The sequence below is a fragment of the Balaenoptera ricei genome, chromosome 11, assembly GCF_028023285.1.
Source record: "Balaenoptera ricei isolate mBalRic1 chromosome 11, mBalRic1.hap2, whole genome shotgun sequence".
In the NCBI taxonomy this organism is placed as follows: domain Eukaryota; kingdom Metazoa; phylum Chordata; class Mammalia; order Artiodactyla; family Balaenopteridae; genus Balaenoptera; species Balaenoptera ricei.
Genome location: NC_082649.1, coordinates 45,339,762 through 45,357,598, shown reverse-complemented (window position 1 = coordinate 45,357,598; position 17,837 = coordinate 45,339,762). Strand labels below are relative to the sequence as shown.

At 38.8% G+C, this 17,837-nt stretch overlaps 1 protein-coding gene and 1 pseudogene across 2 annotated transcripts in view; both read right to left on the bottom strand.

Moving 5' to 3' along the window:
• PRIM2 (DNA primase subunit 2) overlaps positions 1 to 17,837 on the bottom strand; it is a 313,191-nt gene that overhangs the window by 89,642 nt on the left and 205,712 nt on the right. For both annotated transcript variants that reach the window (XM_059937545.1, XM_059937546.1), the window contains exons 9-10: positions 9,971 to 10,043; positions 7,143 to 7,328 (exon numbers count right to left, since the gene is read on the bottom strand). In XM_059937545.1, the coding sequence (XP_059793528.1) occupies positions 7,143 to 7,328; positions 9,971 to 10,043 (259 nt within the window). The remainder of the gene's footprint in view (positions 1 to 7,142; positions 7,329 to 9,970; positions 10,044 to 17,837) is intronic.
• Positions 16,678 to 17,270, bottom strand: LOC132374230 (small ribosomal subunit protein eS7-like; annotated as a pseudogene).

Here is a 17,837-nt window from a genome sequence, read left to right as displayed (position 1 = left end):
TGGTGGGAATGTAAACTGATACAGCCACTAGGGAGAACAGTATGGAGGTTCCTTAAAAAACTAAAAATAGAACTAACATACCACCCAGCAATCCCACTACTGGGCATATACCCAGAGAAAACCATAATTCAAAAAGACACATGCACCCTAATATTCACTGCAGCACTATTTACAAGAGCCAGGTCATGAAGCAACCTAAATGCCCATCGACAGACGAATGGATAAAGAAGATGTGGTACATATATACAATGGAATATTACTCAGCCACAGAAAGGAATGAAATTGGGTCATTTGTAGAGATGTGGATGAACCTAGAGACTGTTATACAGAGTAAAGTAAGTCAGAAAGAGAAAAACAAGTATCATATATTAACACATATATGTGGAATCTAGAAAAATGGTACAGATGAACCGGTTTGCAAGGCAGAAATAGACACACATGTAGAGAACAAACGTATGGACACCAAGGGGGCAAAGTGGGTTGGGGGAGATGAATTAGGAGGTTGGGATCCACCATCACTTCCTTCAAACCCCGATTCGAGACTGATCTTCACCAAACCTCCTCCAGCATGGTCCCCTCTAGTAACTTCCCATCTCCACATCACCTCACTGACACTCTCATTTTCACCATCGTGTTGTGTAATTGTGTTCTGGTTACTTCTATCTCTCAACTTACCCTATTACCAAATAGATTAAAATCTTAAAGCAAAAAGGCTTTTAAAAAATCAATGTTGGCCCATATAATCTAAAATCCATATTTAAAGAAGCCAAATTCATTTGAACCAAGTGGGATTGTAAGTGGAAACCTTGTCCATACTATTTTCTTTCTGTCAGTAAACTTTCATAGCATCTCAGATTGATTATACAATTTTAGTGAATATTCAAAGATATTAAATTATGTATCTTTAAAATTACAGTTATCAATGACCCTACATAGCTGGTCCAAGTTGGCAGTCATTTATGTAGCAAGACCACTTCCTACTAGCTATTAATCCTTCTATTCTTAGTAATTACATTAAAGAAAAAAAAGCCTACATCTGCAGAATCATCTCTGCCACAAGTACACTTTCACAGTTCAGTTCCCACCACCTACAAGATGGGCTATACTCGCTCATCCAAGGTCCCCCTCCGCACAGAATTCCCTTCTTTCTCTGGAGAACTCCCTAACTTCACCCAGCAAATATAACCTCCTCACTGACACACTCCGCAACTCTTCTCTCAGTCAGCTCCCTCCTCTGTTCTGCTATAGAATCCCATGACCACCTCTATCCCACAATTATCTTACTGAATTTGTATGTTTGTATTTATCTGTTTTTTTCCAGGAGACTGTAAAGTCCTCATAAATAAGGGCTGTGTCTTTTACTATAGTGCGTCTAGAACAGCACCCGTCCATGGTCAACACTCAATGCAAGTCTGCTGAGTGATGGACACAAATTAGGTGGAATATGTATGTTCGTCTACACACACACACACGCACATATTTCTTTGTATTTTTAATAAAAATCACAACTTGACTAATGTATTATTTAAATATTAGTAACTGAGTATATACGGTATTTCTGGACATTGAGTAGTAATAACTGGTTACCACTTCTTATATAGTTGTATATTTTTCCAACCCATGTTCTGATTTAGAAAAATAGATGGAGGAGAACAAATTTGGCTAAAATACTAAAACGACTATTAATATTTTATAACTTGTTAGAAATATACCTCTATCTAAAAAGAAACAAAAAGGATTTATTTTCTCATACTGAAAACCACTTTTTTAAAACTTTGGCAGAATTTACCATGTGTCCAGCAAACATCTAAGAGCTGCCAGGTCTTGTGCTAAGTCCTCGAGACCCAAAGTGGAAAAATCAGAGTCCCTGCATTCAAGTCACTCAGAATCCACTCTTAAGGCACACATGCAAACATAAATACTATAATTTGATAAGTTATAAAGATGACATGTACAAAATTCAATGAAGGTAGATCAATATAGGCATTTTATTCCTAATATAGCAGAAAAAAATGAAAACTGCAATTAATGAACAACGAACTAAGTGTCAGACAATAAACTAGAAGCCCTATCCTCTGCTACGATAAACTTTAAGGGCTCTTAACCTTTTTATGTCTTAACCTTTTTATGGACTCCTGGGCAAGCCAATGATGAGAAGTCCCTTTTAATCTATAAAATCAATAACTTCTATTGCAAATTTCAGGTTACACTAAAATTCTTGGTTTCATTCAGGTTCAAGTTCACTATAAATGGAATAACAACTGTATAGTACTACGCTCTAATTTATGTGAAGGAATTTGGGGAAATTGGACCAAGTTTTCTAGTTTTCTGTATATTTATTTTTATGGGGACTTATTATTTACTTCATTCAAAAACATTTATTGAGTCTCTACTATGAGTCAGGTATGTTTTAGGTGCTTGAACATGAAGCAGTGAACAAGAAAGACAAGATATCTGCTTCTCTATAGTTTTATTCTAATTGAAGGTGATAAACAAATAAACAATAAATAACTATGAGGTAGTGAGAAGTGCCTGAAAATATAAGAGCATAACCTGGTAGCAAGTCACTAGGAGCCATATAAGGTGGCGCCTCTACATGTTATTAATACCATCTACTGGCATGTGTATGCTAGTCTGAAAATAGTTTTAAAGGAACAGAAAAATAACCATTCCAAACTAACAACTCTGAATAAGCATTTTATAGACAGATGGCTACTTCTTACATACACAGAGGGACTTAGTACATCGAATTCCTAATAAACAATAACTAACAGTGAGCATCAGAACCTTCAGCTGCTTCCACAATCGCACTATTACTATTCAAAACTGACTATAAGAGGGAATTCCCTGGCGGTCCAGTGGTTAGGACTCTCACTGCCAAGGGCCCAGGTTCAATCCCTGGTTGGGGAACTAAGATCCCACATCCCACAAGCTGTGTATCGCAGCCCCCCACCACACACAAAAACTGACTATAAGAGAAAACAAGAATTTGGAGATTATAATACAAAAATTGCTTAACCTTAATAAGGGGTATATAGGAACATGCTACTTTAATACACTCTGGATGACAGTTACAAAAACTAATACATACAGTTTTAGATTATTTTACAATACAGACAACAAATTCCCCTCCAACATTAAGTAAAACCTTACAGAGAAAAGTATTCAAAGTTTTTTTTAAAACAAACAAACAACTAAATAAATGCCTGCAACTAACCAAGCAAGGAAGATGAGAGAAAGAGACAGTCACTGCTCAGGCAGTCAATTTACAAGGAACAAAGCTTAATTTTTGGAAAGGAGTTAGGTAGAAGAAATGTTCAGTTCTAGGCAGTGTAGCTGGGGAGAGGAGTTACAGCTCAAAAGTGCTAGAAGTACTGATTGCTTCCTGCTGCTTCAAAAGAAATGGCGAGGTACCCATAATTTTTGCTCAGATGCACAAAGCAATGTATCTCAAATAAGTTACAATGAGGGCATGAATGTAAAGAGAAAGAAATCAGTCATATGGTCATCTGGGAAACCACAGTAAAGAAGTCGTCCAGTTGACACTGACTAAATCACCTCAAAAATATCCTGCACTGTCAGGAAATAAGCTATTCAACAGAAGTGAATGTGCCAAATCATTCCTGGGTTCAACATCAAGTCCTCTAATTAGAGCACTACAAAAAATGTCTAATATATCCTCCATAACCATTCTCTATAAATAGTACTTTAAGCAATCAATTTTCTACACCTCTAAAGAGTATTTTTAATTGTATGTACCATTTAACAAGTAGGTACAATTATTAAGTTGAAGAGAATATTTTCATAAAGGGATACTAAATTACATTTCATTGGAAAAATATGAAGATATAATTGAGAAAAATATGAATGTTTATTTACAAAAACAGACTCTGTAACAACAGAACACTAAACAGACAGTAAATCATAAGTGTACGTTAAAATCTTTTAGTCAAAATAATACATTTGCTGTAATCAATAATAAGCTAATGAAAATACAGACTGCTATGTATTATCTAGAAAGGTAAAAATTATTGATTTTCTTTTACAATAATTTTTGAAGAAAACTACTTTTATATTATAAAATAAAATAAAAACCCCATTTGAAAAATATTTTCAAACACATAGGTTTAAAAATAACGAAATACTGATGACATTGATAGGAGGCCACCCCAGATACACACAAAAGAGGGCGGTCAGTGAACAGACGCACAAGCCAAAGGCCTGGCACCCAGATCAAGCTTTCCCGTATCTCACGCTCCTCTTTTCCCCGCTTAGTTACAGCACAAACCAAGCTAAAATGCTACCTCAACTTCTCTCTCTCTTCACTTCAAAACCACAGCTCATAAGTACTTATCTACTGTGACAGTTAATTTTTTGACCATCAGGGTGCCCAGACCTCCAGTCAGACGTTATTTCAGGTGTGTCTGTGAGGGTGTTTCTAGACGAGGTTAACATCTGAATTGGTGGACTGAGCAGAGCAGATGCCTCCCCCATTGCGGGGGTGGGGGGGGTGTCTCATCCAATCCTCTGCAGGCCTGAATGGAACAAAAAGGCCAACCCTCCTGCGACTAAGGTTATTTCCTCCTGCCTGAGGGCCATGAGCTCAGACATGGATTTTTTCCTGCCTTCAGACTCAAACTGAAACACCGGCTCTTTCTTCCTGGGTCTCCAGCCCGCTGCTCACAGAGTTTGGTGACTCAGCCTCCATAATCACACGGGCCATTCCATACATCTCCTTTTGTACACGTGTACACACACACACACACATATTCTATTGGTTCTGTTTCTCTGCAGAACCCTAACACACCTACCTACTTAATACATCAAATTCTTAATAAAAAGGTCAAAAAACATTATCAAGTAATAACATATAATGATGTCAGTGACACGGCAAGGTTCTTGCATAGCTTGATGAGAGCCTAATTTAAAGCCTTTCCAGTCATTTCATAACATGATAGCATGCATCAAAACTTCAAAACTGTCTACAGTTTTTCACCAGGTAAACTGGTTCCCTGGTGAACATATACAGAGGACATAATCTGAACTATAATCAGATTTATGTGCTCAGGGTATTGGTTGCAATAACATTTATGACAGAGTCAAATAGACACAACCAAGCGTTCAATAATAGGGGAATGATTAAGCAAATTATATCACTTTCAAATGATGTGTTGTCATGCAACTAACACAAATGATATTTTCAAAAATGATTCAACAACCTGGGAAAATGATCATAATATAATGTCAATTTTTTTAATGGGAAAAAACAATGATACCTAGCTATCTAGACTAAAGAGAAAGGCTAAAACGTTGACAGTAATTATTTATGAATGAGAAAATGATGGGAAAATTTTCTGTATTTTTCATACTTCCTATAATCAGAATATGTTACCTTTAAAATAAAACAAATATAACATTATCCAGAATTATTTGATTTATTATTATTTAATAAACATTATCCAAAATCATGTTTAAAGAAAACTCTACTCAATGATAAATTTAAGCTTCTATGGACAGTTATCAATGATAACAGTTTTTAAAACAAATCTGTAAAAACTGCAAGAGATTGTTATATTATAAAAGAGGCTGAACTTTTTAAAAAAGCATAAAGCTAGAGACGTGTTATGGACTGAACTGTGTCCTAAAATTCATCTGTTGAGGCCCTAACTCCCAATGTGACTGTATTTGGAGATAGGGCATTTAAAGAGGTAATGAAGGTTAAATAAGGTTATAATGGTGGGACTCCAATCCAACAGGACTGGGGTCCTTCTAAGAGGAGGAAGGGAAACCAGAGAGGTGGACACACAGAGAAAAGGCCCCGTGAGGACACAGCCAAGAAGGCAACTGCTGGAAGCCAGGAGAGAGGCTTCCGGAGAAACCAAATCCTCCCACACCTGGATCGTGTACTTCCAGCCTCCAGAGCTGTGAGGACACACATTTCTGTTGTCTAAGGCACCCGGTCTGTGGTATTTTGTTACAGCAGCCCGAGCAAACTGATACAAGACATAATAAAGTGTCATTATAAAATTTACTTGGTAAATATTCTTTGTCCTATAGTTTATCTTCCCTAAGAAGAAACAAACAAGAAATAAACAATAAAAAATGTGCTTCATCCCACAGTGCTAAGCCATAGAAGGGACGAGAAACCGTAACGTTATTAGCTAGTCCTACTTAAGAGAAATAAGGAATAGGAGTGGGAATCTGAGAAGTATGAACAGATTTAAAGGCAGTTCTCAGGTTTACAGTGATAAACGTCTATCTAAAAATTCCCTGTGATGGGCTTCCCTGGTGGCACAGTGGTTGAGAATCTGCCTGCCAACGCAGGGGACGCGGGTTCAGGCCCTGGTCCAGGAGGATCCCACATGTCGTGGAGTGGCTGGGCCTGTGCGCCACAGCTGCTGAGCCTGCGCTCTGGGGCCCGAGAGCCACAACTGCTGCACCCGCATGCCACATCTACTGAGGGCCGCACGCCTAGAGCCCGTGCTCCGCAACGGGAGAAGCCGCCGCCATGAGAAGCCCACACACCACAACAAAGAGTAGCCCCCGCTCACCGCCACTGGAGAGGGCCCGCGCACAGCAATGAAGACCCAACACAGCCAAAAATAAATATATAAATAAATAAATTTATAAAAATAAATAAAAAATAAAAATAAAAATTCCCTGTGAAAGATTCCACATAACACAATAGAATGCATTCTAAGCTGTTTTCACTTTATTTGTTCTCAACATTTCTCGGTCCTGAAATTAACATTACATGTGCATGTATGTATATATGTCTATACATATTACACACACACACACACACACACACACACACACATTCCTACAGAAATACAACTCAGAACGCAATTTCAGTTATAACAACTACTGGCAGTTTACCTACCAAGAAGACGACTCTTCATTCAAGCATTATTTTACATCTTACATTGCTGTTTCGATCTTACCCTTTAAACTGAATCCACTTTCCCAATCTTTTGTTGAGCAACTATTAGATTAATACGTGAGTTTCTTTTCACCTAAATGAAACTGTAGACACACTTACAGAATTTTCAACTACATTTCAGGGCATATTCAAAAAACAAACCTTTTAGTCTTCAGACCAAATTAGAATTTCAGTTTCTACTCTGATTTTTCAAAATTACCTTGTCTGGATCCATCTTTCCTCTGATAAATTCCTGCTTCCAGAACTGCAATGCCTGTTCCAAGGTTAGGCCAATGCCCTTCAGGAAGAGGCCGTACTGCATGCGGCCCCCATGACGAAGATGGTGATTTTCCCGCAAGGCTTTATGTAGCTGACGCATGCAAGGTGGGAAGGATTTGGTAGAAAGCTACAAGAAAAAAGAGTGTTTTGTTATTTATCAGGTCCCCTACAATATTTGTTGCAAAAATCAATCGAATTTGCAAATCATAAATTCAGTTTAATTGGAATAAAAACAAAAAACCATAAGGAAGTTATTACTGTCTCACTGTGATTACAGATTAATTCTTATTAATATTTTAATATTGATTACATGTCAAAATGAAAACATTTTAGATATATTGCGTTGAATAAAACATATTATTAAAATTTATTTCACCTATTTCTTTTCTTTTTATAATTTTTAATTAAACATTTTCTTTTGAGATAACTGTAGATTCCTATGCAGTTGCAAGAAATAATACAAAGAGATGTCATGTACCTGGTATCCCCCAAAGGTAATATCCTGCAAATCTGTAGTATATTATCACAACCAAGATACTGACACTGATACAATACACTAGTCTTAGATTTTCTGTTACACTCATGTGTTCATTTCTGTGTACATGTGTATATAATTTTATGTAATTTTTTCACATGTGTAGGTTCATGCATCCCCCACCACAAGGATCCCTCATGTTTCCATTTTATAACCTCCCATCTTCTGTACCCTGCCCCCCCCCATTCCCTAACCCTTGGCAACCACTAATCATTCTCCGTCTCTATAATTTTGTCATTTCAAGAGTGTTATACAAATAGAATCATATAGTTTAATGTTTTGAGAGTGGCTTTTTACTTAGCATTCCCACAAAATTCATCTAAGTTGTTGCAGGTATCAATAGCTCGTTTTTTTTTTTATTGCTGAGCAATAATAGCCCATGGTGTGGATGTAACACCATTTGTCTAACCATTCACTCATTGAAGGACATTTGGGTTGTATCCAGTTTGGGGCTATTTCAAACAAATGAGTGTACAGGTTTTCATGTAAACCTAAGATTTCATTTTCCTGGGATAAATGTTCAAAAGTACAATTGGTGAATCACAGATGAACTTTTAAAATAACCCCAATACAAAGGAAAACATAAAAATAAGAGAAATGGTTCTCAAAGTGTGAATTCAAATAAATGTGTTAAAGAAATTAACAATTAAAAGAAAACCTTTTTCGGACTTCCCTGGTGGCAGAGCGGTTAAGAATCTGCCTGCCAATGCAGGGGACATGGGTTCGAGCCCTGGTCCAGGAAGATCCCACATGCCGTGGAGCAACTAAGCCTGTGCGCCACAACTGATGAGCCTGCGCTCTAGAGCCCGCGAGCCACATCTGCTGAGCCCGCATGCCACAACTACTGAGTCCGCAGTCTAGAGCCTGTGCTCTGCAACAAGAGAAGCCACCGCAATGAGAAGCCCGTGCACCGCAACAAAGAGTAGCCTCTGCTCGCCGCAGCAACTAACCCCAATGCAGCCAAAAATAAATAAATAAATAAATTTATTTTAAAAAAAGGAAACCTTTTTCATCTATGGTCTCAACTGTGTTCTCCCTGACCTCCTCAAGTATCCTCCTCCCGAGACTTAACTCCCACCTCTCACGGGCTCCTCAGCAGGTTCAACTTTGCCCGTGAGCAGGGGCAGGTCTCACTTTGCTCCCTTGACTGACCAGGCTGCTTCTTCATCTTTCACAGTAACAACTTCTACTTGATTATAATTTTTCATAGGAAGATGACCTATTCATTCCAGACTCCAAAAGCTTAGGGTCTCCCCCTACTCACCATTATAACTCTTGTTTCCAAGCATTAAAACCTCACCTGTGTATTTTTAATTTATTTTAAGTAATTTGGTAATTGTCTAAACAAAGATTAATTATGGCTGACTCAGTTTCCCTTTTTTGGGTAATGCAGAAATTCTACAATGTATTAAAGAGAAATTCTATAAAGTAAAAGCATAGTAAAGTGTGCACTCTTTCATTCTCCTATGGAGCCACAAAGTGAAGCTGAAATGAGCTGCCTACTAACCTGGTGGCAACACACGATGGGAGCCTACCCTTAGTGTCATGGAATAAATTTTGTATCCTCCTCAAATTTATATGCCAAGTCCTAACCCCACGACCTCAGAATGTGGCTGTATTTAGAGCTGGGACCTGTAAGGAGGTAATCAAGGTTAAATGAGCTCATGGGAGTGGGGCCCTGGTCCAAGGTGACTGGGGCCCTTCTAAGCAGGGGAAGAGACACGGGGATGAGCAGCCACCTAGAAGCCAAGGAGACAGGCCTCAGGAGAAACCAAACTTGCTGATACCTTCATCATGGAATTCTCACCTCCAGAACTGTGAGAAAATAAGCTTCTGTTGTTTAAGGCACCCAGACTGTGGTATTTTGTTACAACAGCCCTAGCAAATGGATATATTTAGTATTTTCCATTTCTCCTTTACTAAATGTATATGGTATTTAAATATAAACAATAAACACTATTTAGCTGTCATCACTTAAAAATAATTCTCCCTTTGGAAAACTGACTAAATTCTGTTTTTATCAGACTACAAATAATTTTCTGATTTTTTAGTCTTCCTATGATGAAAAAAAAAAAGTCATATGTATAGCACATGGGATTTCTTTTAAAAATGATTGGCAAGCAATGAAACAACACTCTCTCCCATCTCCCCACCTGCAAAATAATCTTTGGTTGAAGAAAATCTGTGCTTTCTCCATCGACAAAGGTTTAAGTTTAAAAGGATGAGATGCTTACCGAATCGATCTGATCTAAAGAAACCTTCCCAACATTTCCCTGTGTACTGTAGTCTTGACCAGTGTACGAATGACTAAAAATAAAAAGAACAAAATATTAAAATAGGATTTGTAAAACATATTTTGATCACTTCAAAGGAAATCTTTAAAATTCTGATATAAAGTCACAAAGAGAAAACATTTTACACATACCTTAGGAAAAACATAGCCAAGTGTTTTAAAGGTGTTTGATAGAATACATTTAAGAAACTTTCCCAAAATTAATACAGAAATGCAGTGCTCATCTGGATCTCCCGATTCCTAATCTCGGGTGCCATTTCCATTTCTTGGAAGCAGTATGCAAGCTGTTGTTAAAGTTAACACCTCTCCCACTGACCCCTTATAACAGCACGGCAGCAGAGCTAGGAATAAATGGGAGCTTACGTCCAGAGTCATCACTCAGTAGGCCCTTGAGTGAGTCACCTAGGCTCTCCACACCCCAGAATCCCTGTCCATCAATGGAGACGACAGTGCCTGCCCTGCAGTGTTGACAGGAGGTCAGAATTGAAGTACCTTTTGTTAAAGGACCTGACATATAGTAATCACTATTCGTTAAAATAAGTAACACGTGAACAGCACTTTACATGTACAAAGAGTCCTTATCTATATCCTCTAATTACATCCTCACAACAGCCCCAAGAGAGCAGGTTTATTTTACATTTGAGAAGTGAGGAACTTGTTAGATGAGAGAGCAAGTCAGCAGTACAGCAGGAACTCAAACTTTTTGACTCCCAACTTTCTGTTTCTTCACTATACCATGCCATTCTCTTCCCTGTGATACCTTTTCCTCTTGTATTATTTAGAAATTAGGAAATATAACACGGCACATACTACCTAAAGCCCTCCACCTGTGTACATTATCATCTCCTTGACACAACTCCACACCCATAGCTCCATCAACACTGACTCAGATGCGGACATTCAGGGACCACGTGGCGAAGAACAGGTGCAAGGTTACATAGAAAACCATAGTCAAACTGTGGTTTATGCAGACTCCACAACTAAAGGGAAGTTCTGGAGTAAAGTATCATTACAATAACAAGGGATTCCGGATGCTCTACTTTCTACCTGCTCAGCACTATAGCTTCTTGCTGCTGGATAACATACACCCTCAAGATGCTCTGTAGAAAGGCTGTTGTTCCTACAATCAATCAGGTTATTGATTAAACAATGGGTACGGATTATGAAGCAAAACTACTGGATATCTCGGGACGTTGCAGCCACTGGCAAGGAGACTGTCACAAGTGTAGATGTCCCCTTCTGACAGTCTTCCCTCCATGGGCTAAGAATGGCCTGAGAATCACTCTGAGAGCAGGACAAGCAGAATGCCAGAGAGTGACACAGAATGATCCTGTACCTAAAACACATCTTCTTGCCTTTGGTATTATTTCTCCCTCCAGTAACAAATTTCTGACAGCATATCACTGGACTCTATCCATTCCCTTTATCATAGTAGTGCCATGCCACACAAAACTCATGTTAAGTTAAACCAACAGCTGCCATTTAATTTTAATATTTTACATTTTAATATAGAACACAACCAGAGAATTGTTTCAGTGAAATCCCCCAAAATAAAAACATATTTTACTTTCCAATATGTCTTTACACACAGGGCAGTGAAAACAGCACAGGCTATGAGTCTGAAGACTTGCTTTTGTTTTTGTTCTTTAAATCACTGGTTTGGCAAACTGGTAATCTGCACTATTCTCATTTATAAAATGGTATTAATAAGGCCAGGCCTGCTTAGCTAACAGAAATCCTGGGGAGATCAAATGAAATAATAAATTCAAAGTGCTAATTAAAATCAGTAAAGCATATTCCAGTACACAGAGCAACTGCAGTCTTGACCAGTAAGTATAGAGGAACACAAAACAAAACAAAACAAAATAAAACAGGATGGGAAGGGAGGCAGCATGATCCTGTAGAGGAGTCATCCCCCAGTTGGGAGATGCTAGCCCACTCCATTGACCCCTGTAAGCTTTCGTTTCTTAGGCTATAAATTGATCACAATCATCTAACAGGATCGTTCAGCTCAAACAGATGAACAAATACAAAAGTCCTGTATAAATGGTAAAATGATGTACAAACATGATTATAGTCACTGAGTAGTTTTCTCAGCCCAGATTAATGCAGTATACAAAGTACAAAGGGAAGATGTATAAAGAGGACACATATGTTTGCCTGAATGCTGGTATAAAATGCTTGTTCCTCAAAGTTTTAATAGAATATGCAAAAGGACAAATTCCAAGAAAAAAAAGTAACAAAGAGAATGGTAGCAATGATAAATGCAAAGAATTTACTGGGTATAAATAACTACAGAGAGAATATAAGGAAACCTTCAGACATCATACTTCTAAAAATATTATAAATAGACAAGAAGATGGTCACCAGCCAACCCAGTAAGGGCAAGTGTGGAACCGTGGAAGAAAAGTGACAGAAATGAAGAACTGAAGCGTAAGAATTGGGAATGAGATTCCTCTTCCACTCACTCAGAATCAGAAATGATAACTTATATCTTGGTTAAAGGAGTTGGTACGTCACAGCTATTTAATACATACTTGAACATTTATGGATAGATGAAGCCAAGGGGGAGGATTTTCAGATATAAGAAAGACAAATCATGAGAAGCAGTGAATCCAATGATCTGCAGGCAGAAAGAACCATAAAAAGATTTTGGACAAGAATTCACATAATCAGGTTTATACTCGAGAAAGAAAGCAGTATAGAGAAATTACTAGAAAGGGAGGGATTGGGAAATGGAAAACCAGTTGGAAGAATATTGCAATATTCCGGGCAAGAGAAGTTTTTGTAAAGACCTGCACTAAAGTAATGGCAATAGATGGAGAAAGGAAGGCAATCAAGGTAAAAGAAGAAGGAACAAATAGTGCTGCCATAAAAGAATAAAAATCCTTGGGGCTTCCCTGCTGGCACAGTGGTTAAGAATCTGCCTGCCAACGCAGGGGACATGGGTTTGAGCCCTGGCCCGGGAAGATCCCACATGCCACGGAGCAACTGAGCCCGTGCGCCCCAACTACTAAGCCTGCGCTCTAGAGCCCGCGAGCCACAGCTACTGCAGCCTGCGCACCGCAACGAAGAGTAGCCCCCGCTCACCGCAACTAGAGAAAGCCCGGGGAAAGCAACGAAGACCCAACGCAGCCAAAAATAAATAAATAAATAAATTTATTTATTTTTTTAAAAAATCCTTAATAACAATTCACATTAGCTTGTGAGACTGGACCTTTGGCTTTTACTTGGAAGTGCCCAGGGATGTTATGAGATGAGACTCCTAACAGCCCCCAGGACAGGTAAGGCACCTTCTACCACCCTCAGAGCCCGGTGGCAGCTTCATATCACACAGCTTCCAAATGAATGCAGCTGCTACACTAATGAGCAAAAACATACATAATGAACTGTCAAAATATAGTCTTAGTTTCATGATTTTAAAAACTTGGTCAATTTTATGAACAAACATTTCTTAATCATGGTACTGGGAAAACAGAAAAAGTAATAAAAACTCTTTATAACTTTTTAATTCTTAAAAAATTTTTACTGTAATTTTTAACAGTAAAAACAATTTCTAATTGGTTCAATATACACACACACAAACCCAGCAGAAAATACTGTTTTCAACTCATTTTAAATAATCACAGCTTTAAGAAACACTCACTGTCACTGATGTACAGTTTTAACAAAGGGGATTTAGTCAGCATAAAAGCTTTCCTGCTTCTAACCTTCCATAAGAGAGTAAATTGAGATGTAACACAAATGTCATTTTTTTTTAACACAGCGGACCAAAAAGCATTTTAATGGGCCACAAAATTCAAATTATGTCACTAATCACTATCCTGCCAAATATAAAGAGGAAGTTTTGATTAATCAGAGAATCTTAAAAAGTCAAGATTTGATTTAATTCTCAGCTTAGCCACTAATTTGCCACAAGTAAAAAAGAAAAAGCGTAAGTCAAACTATGCATTAATTATTCATCCATAAATGTGGACAGTAAGGGATTAGGAGCTATAGTGATTTATTTCCATCCTGTATGCTAATTTATCTTCTATTTGCTAGAGTATCAGGTGAAAGGCACTAAAGGTAAAATGGTATCATTTTTCTCAAGTCACCAAAAAGCCAGAAAAGTGGTGAAAACAATAAAGATGTGGGTCCATGAATATTGAGTTATATTAGAACACTGTCTGTGGTGAAAGGTGACAGTGTGTGTTTGCTAAAATGTAGCAATTACACAGCACTGTACAAGCAACACAAACACCTTCACTCCCCAAACAGAACTAGAGAAACGCGGCAAACCCAGGACAAGCCTTACTTTTTTAAACACCATTAGATTGTCAGGCTCTCTATAAGAGACTTCTTCTACATCCCAGTCGCTGTCCTTTTCTAATTGCCTTTTTATAAAAAGCATCCAAGAGTCTCTGTACAGCTCCTCAATCCCTCATCAAGCACTTTTGTGACCAAGGAAGAGTCACAAAGTAGTGACGGACCCCAAGATGACCCAAACGGTACGACGTGATGAGGTGATGAGAGCCCCAACAAGGCTGCAGAGAACAGGCCCTTCTCAGAGCAGGGGGAGGAGGACAGACCGCATGCAGCCCCGAAAGGGCGCCTCAGAGGGAGCCGCCCAGGGACAGCATCCAGGATTCTGAGTGTGGTGAGAACGCTGCTGAGATGACTGAGCAGACGCCTGCCAAGCCAGCGGGACCAGCTCAAGGCCGAAGGAGAGGAGGTTGACCATCAGGGAGAAGGCGGGCCTGGGTGGCAGAGGGGAAGAGCAGGAGACCACAGTCAAGGAATAACTGAAAAGTCACAGGCCTGGTTGTTTTAGTGTTTTTACCATTCATAGTTGAACAATTTTATATGTATTAGAACATTCTTAAATTTTGACCCGGTTCAGAAGTATATGATATGAGTTTATTAGGGTTGTTGGAGGGTTGTTAAAAGTAAGCATGTGATAAGGAGGTGACATTTGGGGATAATAAAAAAGTCTGTTTTTCTCAGCATCTGGAGGATTAGCACATATCAGATGGACAGGCAGAAAGACACAAGCAAAGCCAAGGAAATTTCACAGTTTATAGACGAAGATGTTGGGTTAGGTGGCAAAAGAGACAAGCAGAGGCAAGGGGGAAAAAGAGCTGAAACTGGGCAGGTAGGTCCTGAAACGCAGGTCTCTGAACAAAAACCGTTAAAATAAAGAGCCAATTCTATCTCCTTTTGCAATAACGTAGTGCTAAATCATGACTTTAATAAAAATTTGAGGTTTTGTCAAGTTTAAAACCTTTAAAAACCTAAACCTGTGCATAATAGTATTTTCTAAGAAAACTGAATTTTGCAAACACAGAAGTAGTTCAGTGTTTGTCCTTGGTTATTTTGCTCTGTTTTGTTTTGAGGTGATGGTCCTAAGTTATCCAATCTACTATAAGAGAACTAATGGTACACAAAATATATAAAAGCATCTTCCTACTGTTGCATTTGTTCAATAAGCCTACATGCAACTTAATTAAAACTCAGTCACATCTGAGGAACTTTTTCCTCCCACATTGTCTTGCTCATTAAACAGTAAGAAGTAAGCAGAGTTAGTTTTCCAATAAGGCTAAAAATCACAGTAAATAGAAAATTGTAAAACCAACAGTTTCAACAAATTAAGAGTTGAAAGGAGAAGAGACTTTCAAAATATCCATAACACATATTTACATAACCATATTTGACATGATCCTATTTTCAATCCAATTAAACAATCCGATAGGTGGGTGGGAGGAGGGCTGAGGCATAACAGAGACAGGAAGGCACAATCAGTCACAGCCACACAGAACCAGTTCTCCCAAACACTACCACACAAACACCGAATCTACACAATAGAAATGCAGTGGATATATAAAGAGGTAAATCAGAAACACATACATCTGCACACATCTGATCTGTGAAAGGCAGACCCATGCCTGGTCTTTGTAGAAACAACAGAAATATAAGCCTCGGTCAGTACACCACCAATGTCAACACGAGCACTTAGGTTTCAACAGGGAGTCACTTTTGAGTGCTGAAAATAAGAGACGAAAACAAAAAGAAGAAATTATATGAAAGTGGATTTGTGGGTCTCATGACAAGATTAGCTGGTTAAGGAAAAAACCTTTCCTGCTGTGGCCCTGATCTCAGCACATGATGGCCCATCACAACTCTGCTCGAGTGGCCTTCACAAGTCCCACCACTGAGACACAAATGCCACAGAACACAGCTGGCAAAACGGGTGACACCTCTCCAATCATTTTCCCGTTTTCCGATTAGTGATGCAACTTGAGGGAGGGAATAAGGAGTAGTGGAATAGTTGCAACATTTTAGGAATTAGCTGCAATTCTGCCTCATTTGCATAATTTTTCCAAGTCCAATCTGCCCAAAGCAATCAGGGAGCACAGCAGAGTAAGGGAGTGAGCCAAGCAGCCTGACGAGGAGCACAGGTATCAGACCTGCTGGTCCTGTCTGTGCTACACTCACTGTGTGACTTTGCTTTCAGTTTCCTCGCTGGGAAACAGGAATCACAAAAGGGGTCACAAAAGTACCCCCTCCGAGGACTGCTGTGAGGATCAAATGAGATGTCTATAAGAGTTTACCGCATGATTTTTCACTCAAATTGTTTTCTTTTTTAATTGTGAATAATATTTTATTTAGTCATTTTTGTTTACAACTGAACTCTGGGAAGTCAAAATTAATATCCTTGCCCGTGAGCTTCTTATAGACACCAGAAAATGTTCCAACCTTGTGTTCCACATTGTTCTGCTGTGCTTTATCCAAATGAACCTTTATGAGTTGGCTGCCAACCAGCTTCTCGCGGATTCTCTTGCCCACAATCTCACTTGGGAAAACCAAGTCCTCCAGGACGGCATCGTGCACTGCTGTCAGAGTGCAGCTCCTGGGATGCTTTTGCTTATCTTTTGTACGGCTTTTGCAAGTTGGCTTAGGCAGAATTCTCCTCTGCGTGATAAAGACAAGGTGCTTCCCGCTGAACTTCTTCTCCAACTCACACACTAGCGGACCTGGATTTTTCTGGAAAGATTTCAGTTGAAGAATGGGAACAAGATTATGATAGCTTTCCGACCACCACCAACTTCAATTTCCTCAGTGGTCGTGATGTTCAGCTCCCGCAGCTGGGCCTTGAGGTACAAGTTCATCTCCAGCTTCAGAAGGACCTGGGAGATGCCCAACTCAAACTCATCTGGCTTTGCACCATTGGGCTTGGCAATCTTCTCGCTGGAACTAAACATGGCCTGGACCTTGCCAATGCAGCCAACACTTCAAATTGTAATCATCATTATCATCCAGGCCTCAATTTGTTACACGTGGACGTTTTGGTTGTTGTTTCTCTCTACTCTTTAACATTCACCACTTTCTTCCCATGAATATCAGGAAAAAAATGTATTTCTTTCCTATCTTCTTTATACTATCACATAAAATATTTAATCTTAAAGTAGAATTTAGATGTCTTTGAATAACCTGATGATCTGGAAGGTTTTATCTATAGCTACACTCTTAGAAAGTTTCCACAGTGCAAAACTTCAACCTCAAACACTGCAGGTTTCAATGGAACCCAGCTTTGCAGAGCTGCATATCCAATATGGTAGCCACCAGCCAACTGTGACTAAGCTGCACTTGAAATGCAGCTTAGTCAGAATTAAGAAGTTCCATGAGTGTAAAATTTGCACCGGATTTCAAAGACTTGGTATGAAAAAATAATGTAAAACATTTCATTAATAAATTTCCCTATCGATTACATGTTGAAATGATATTCTGGATATGAGTTAAGTAAGATATTACTAAAATTAATGTCACTG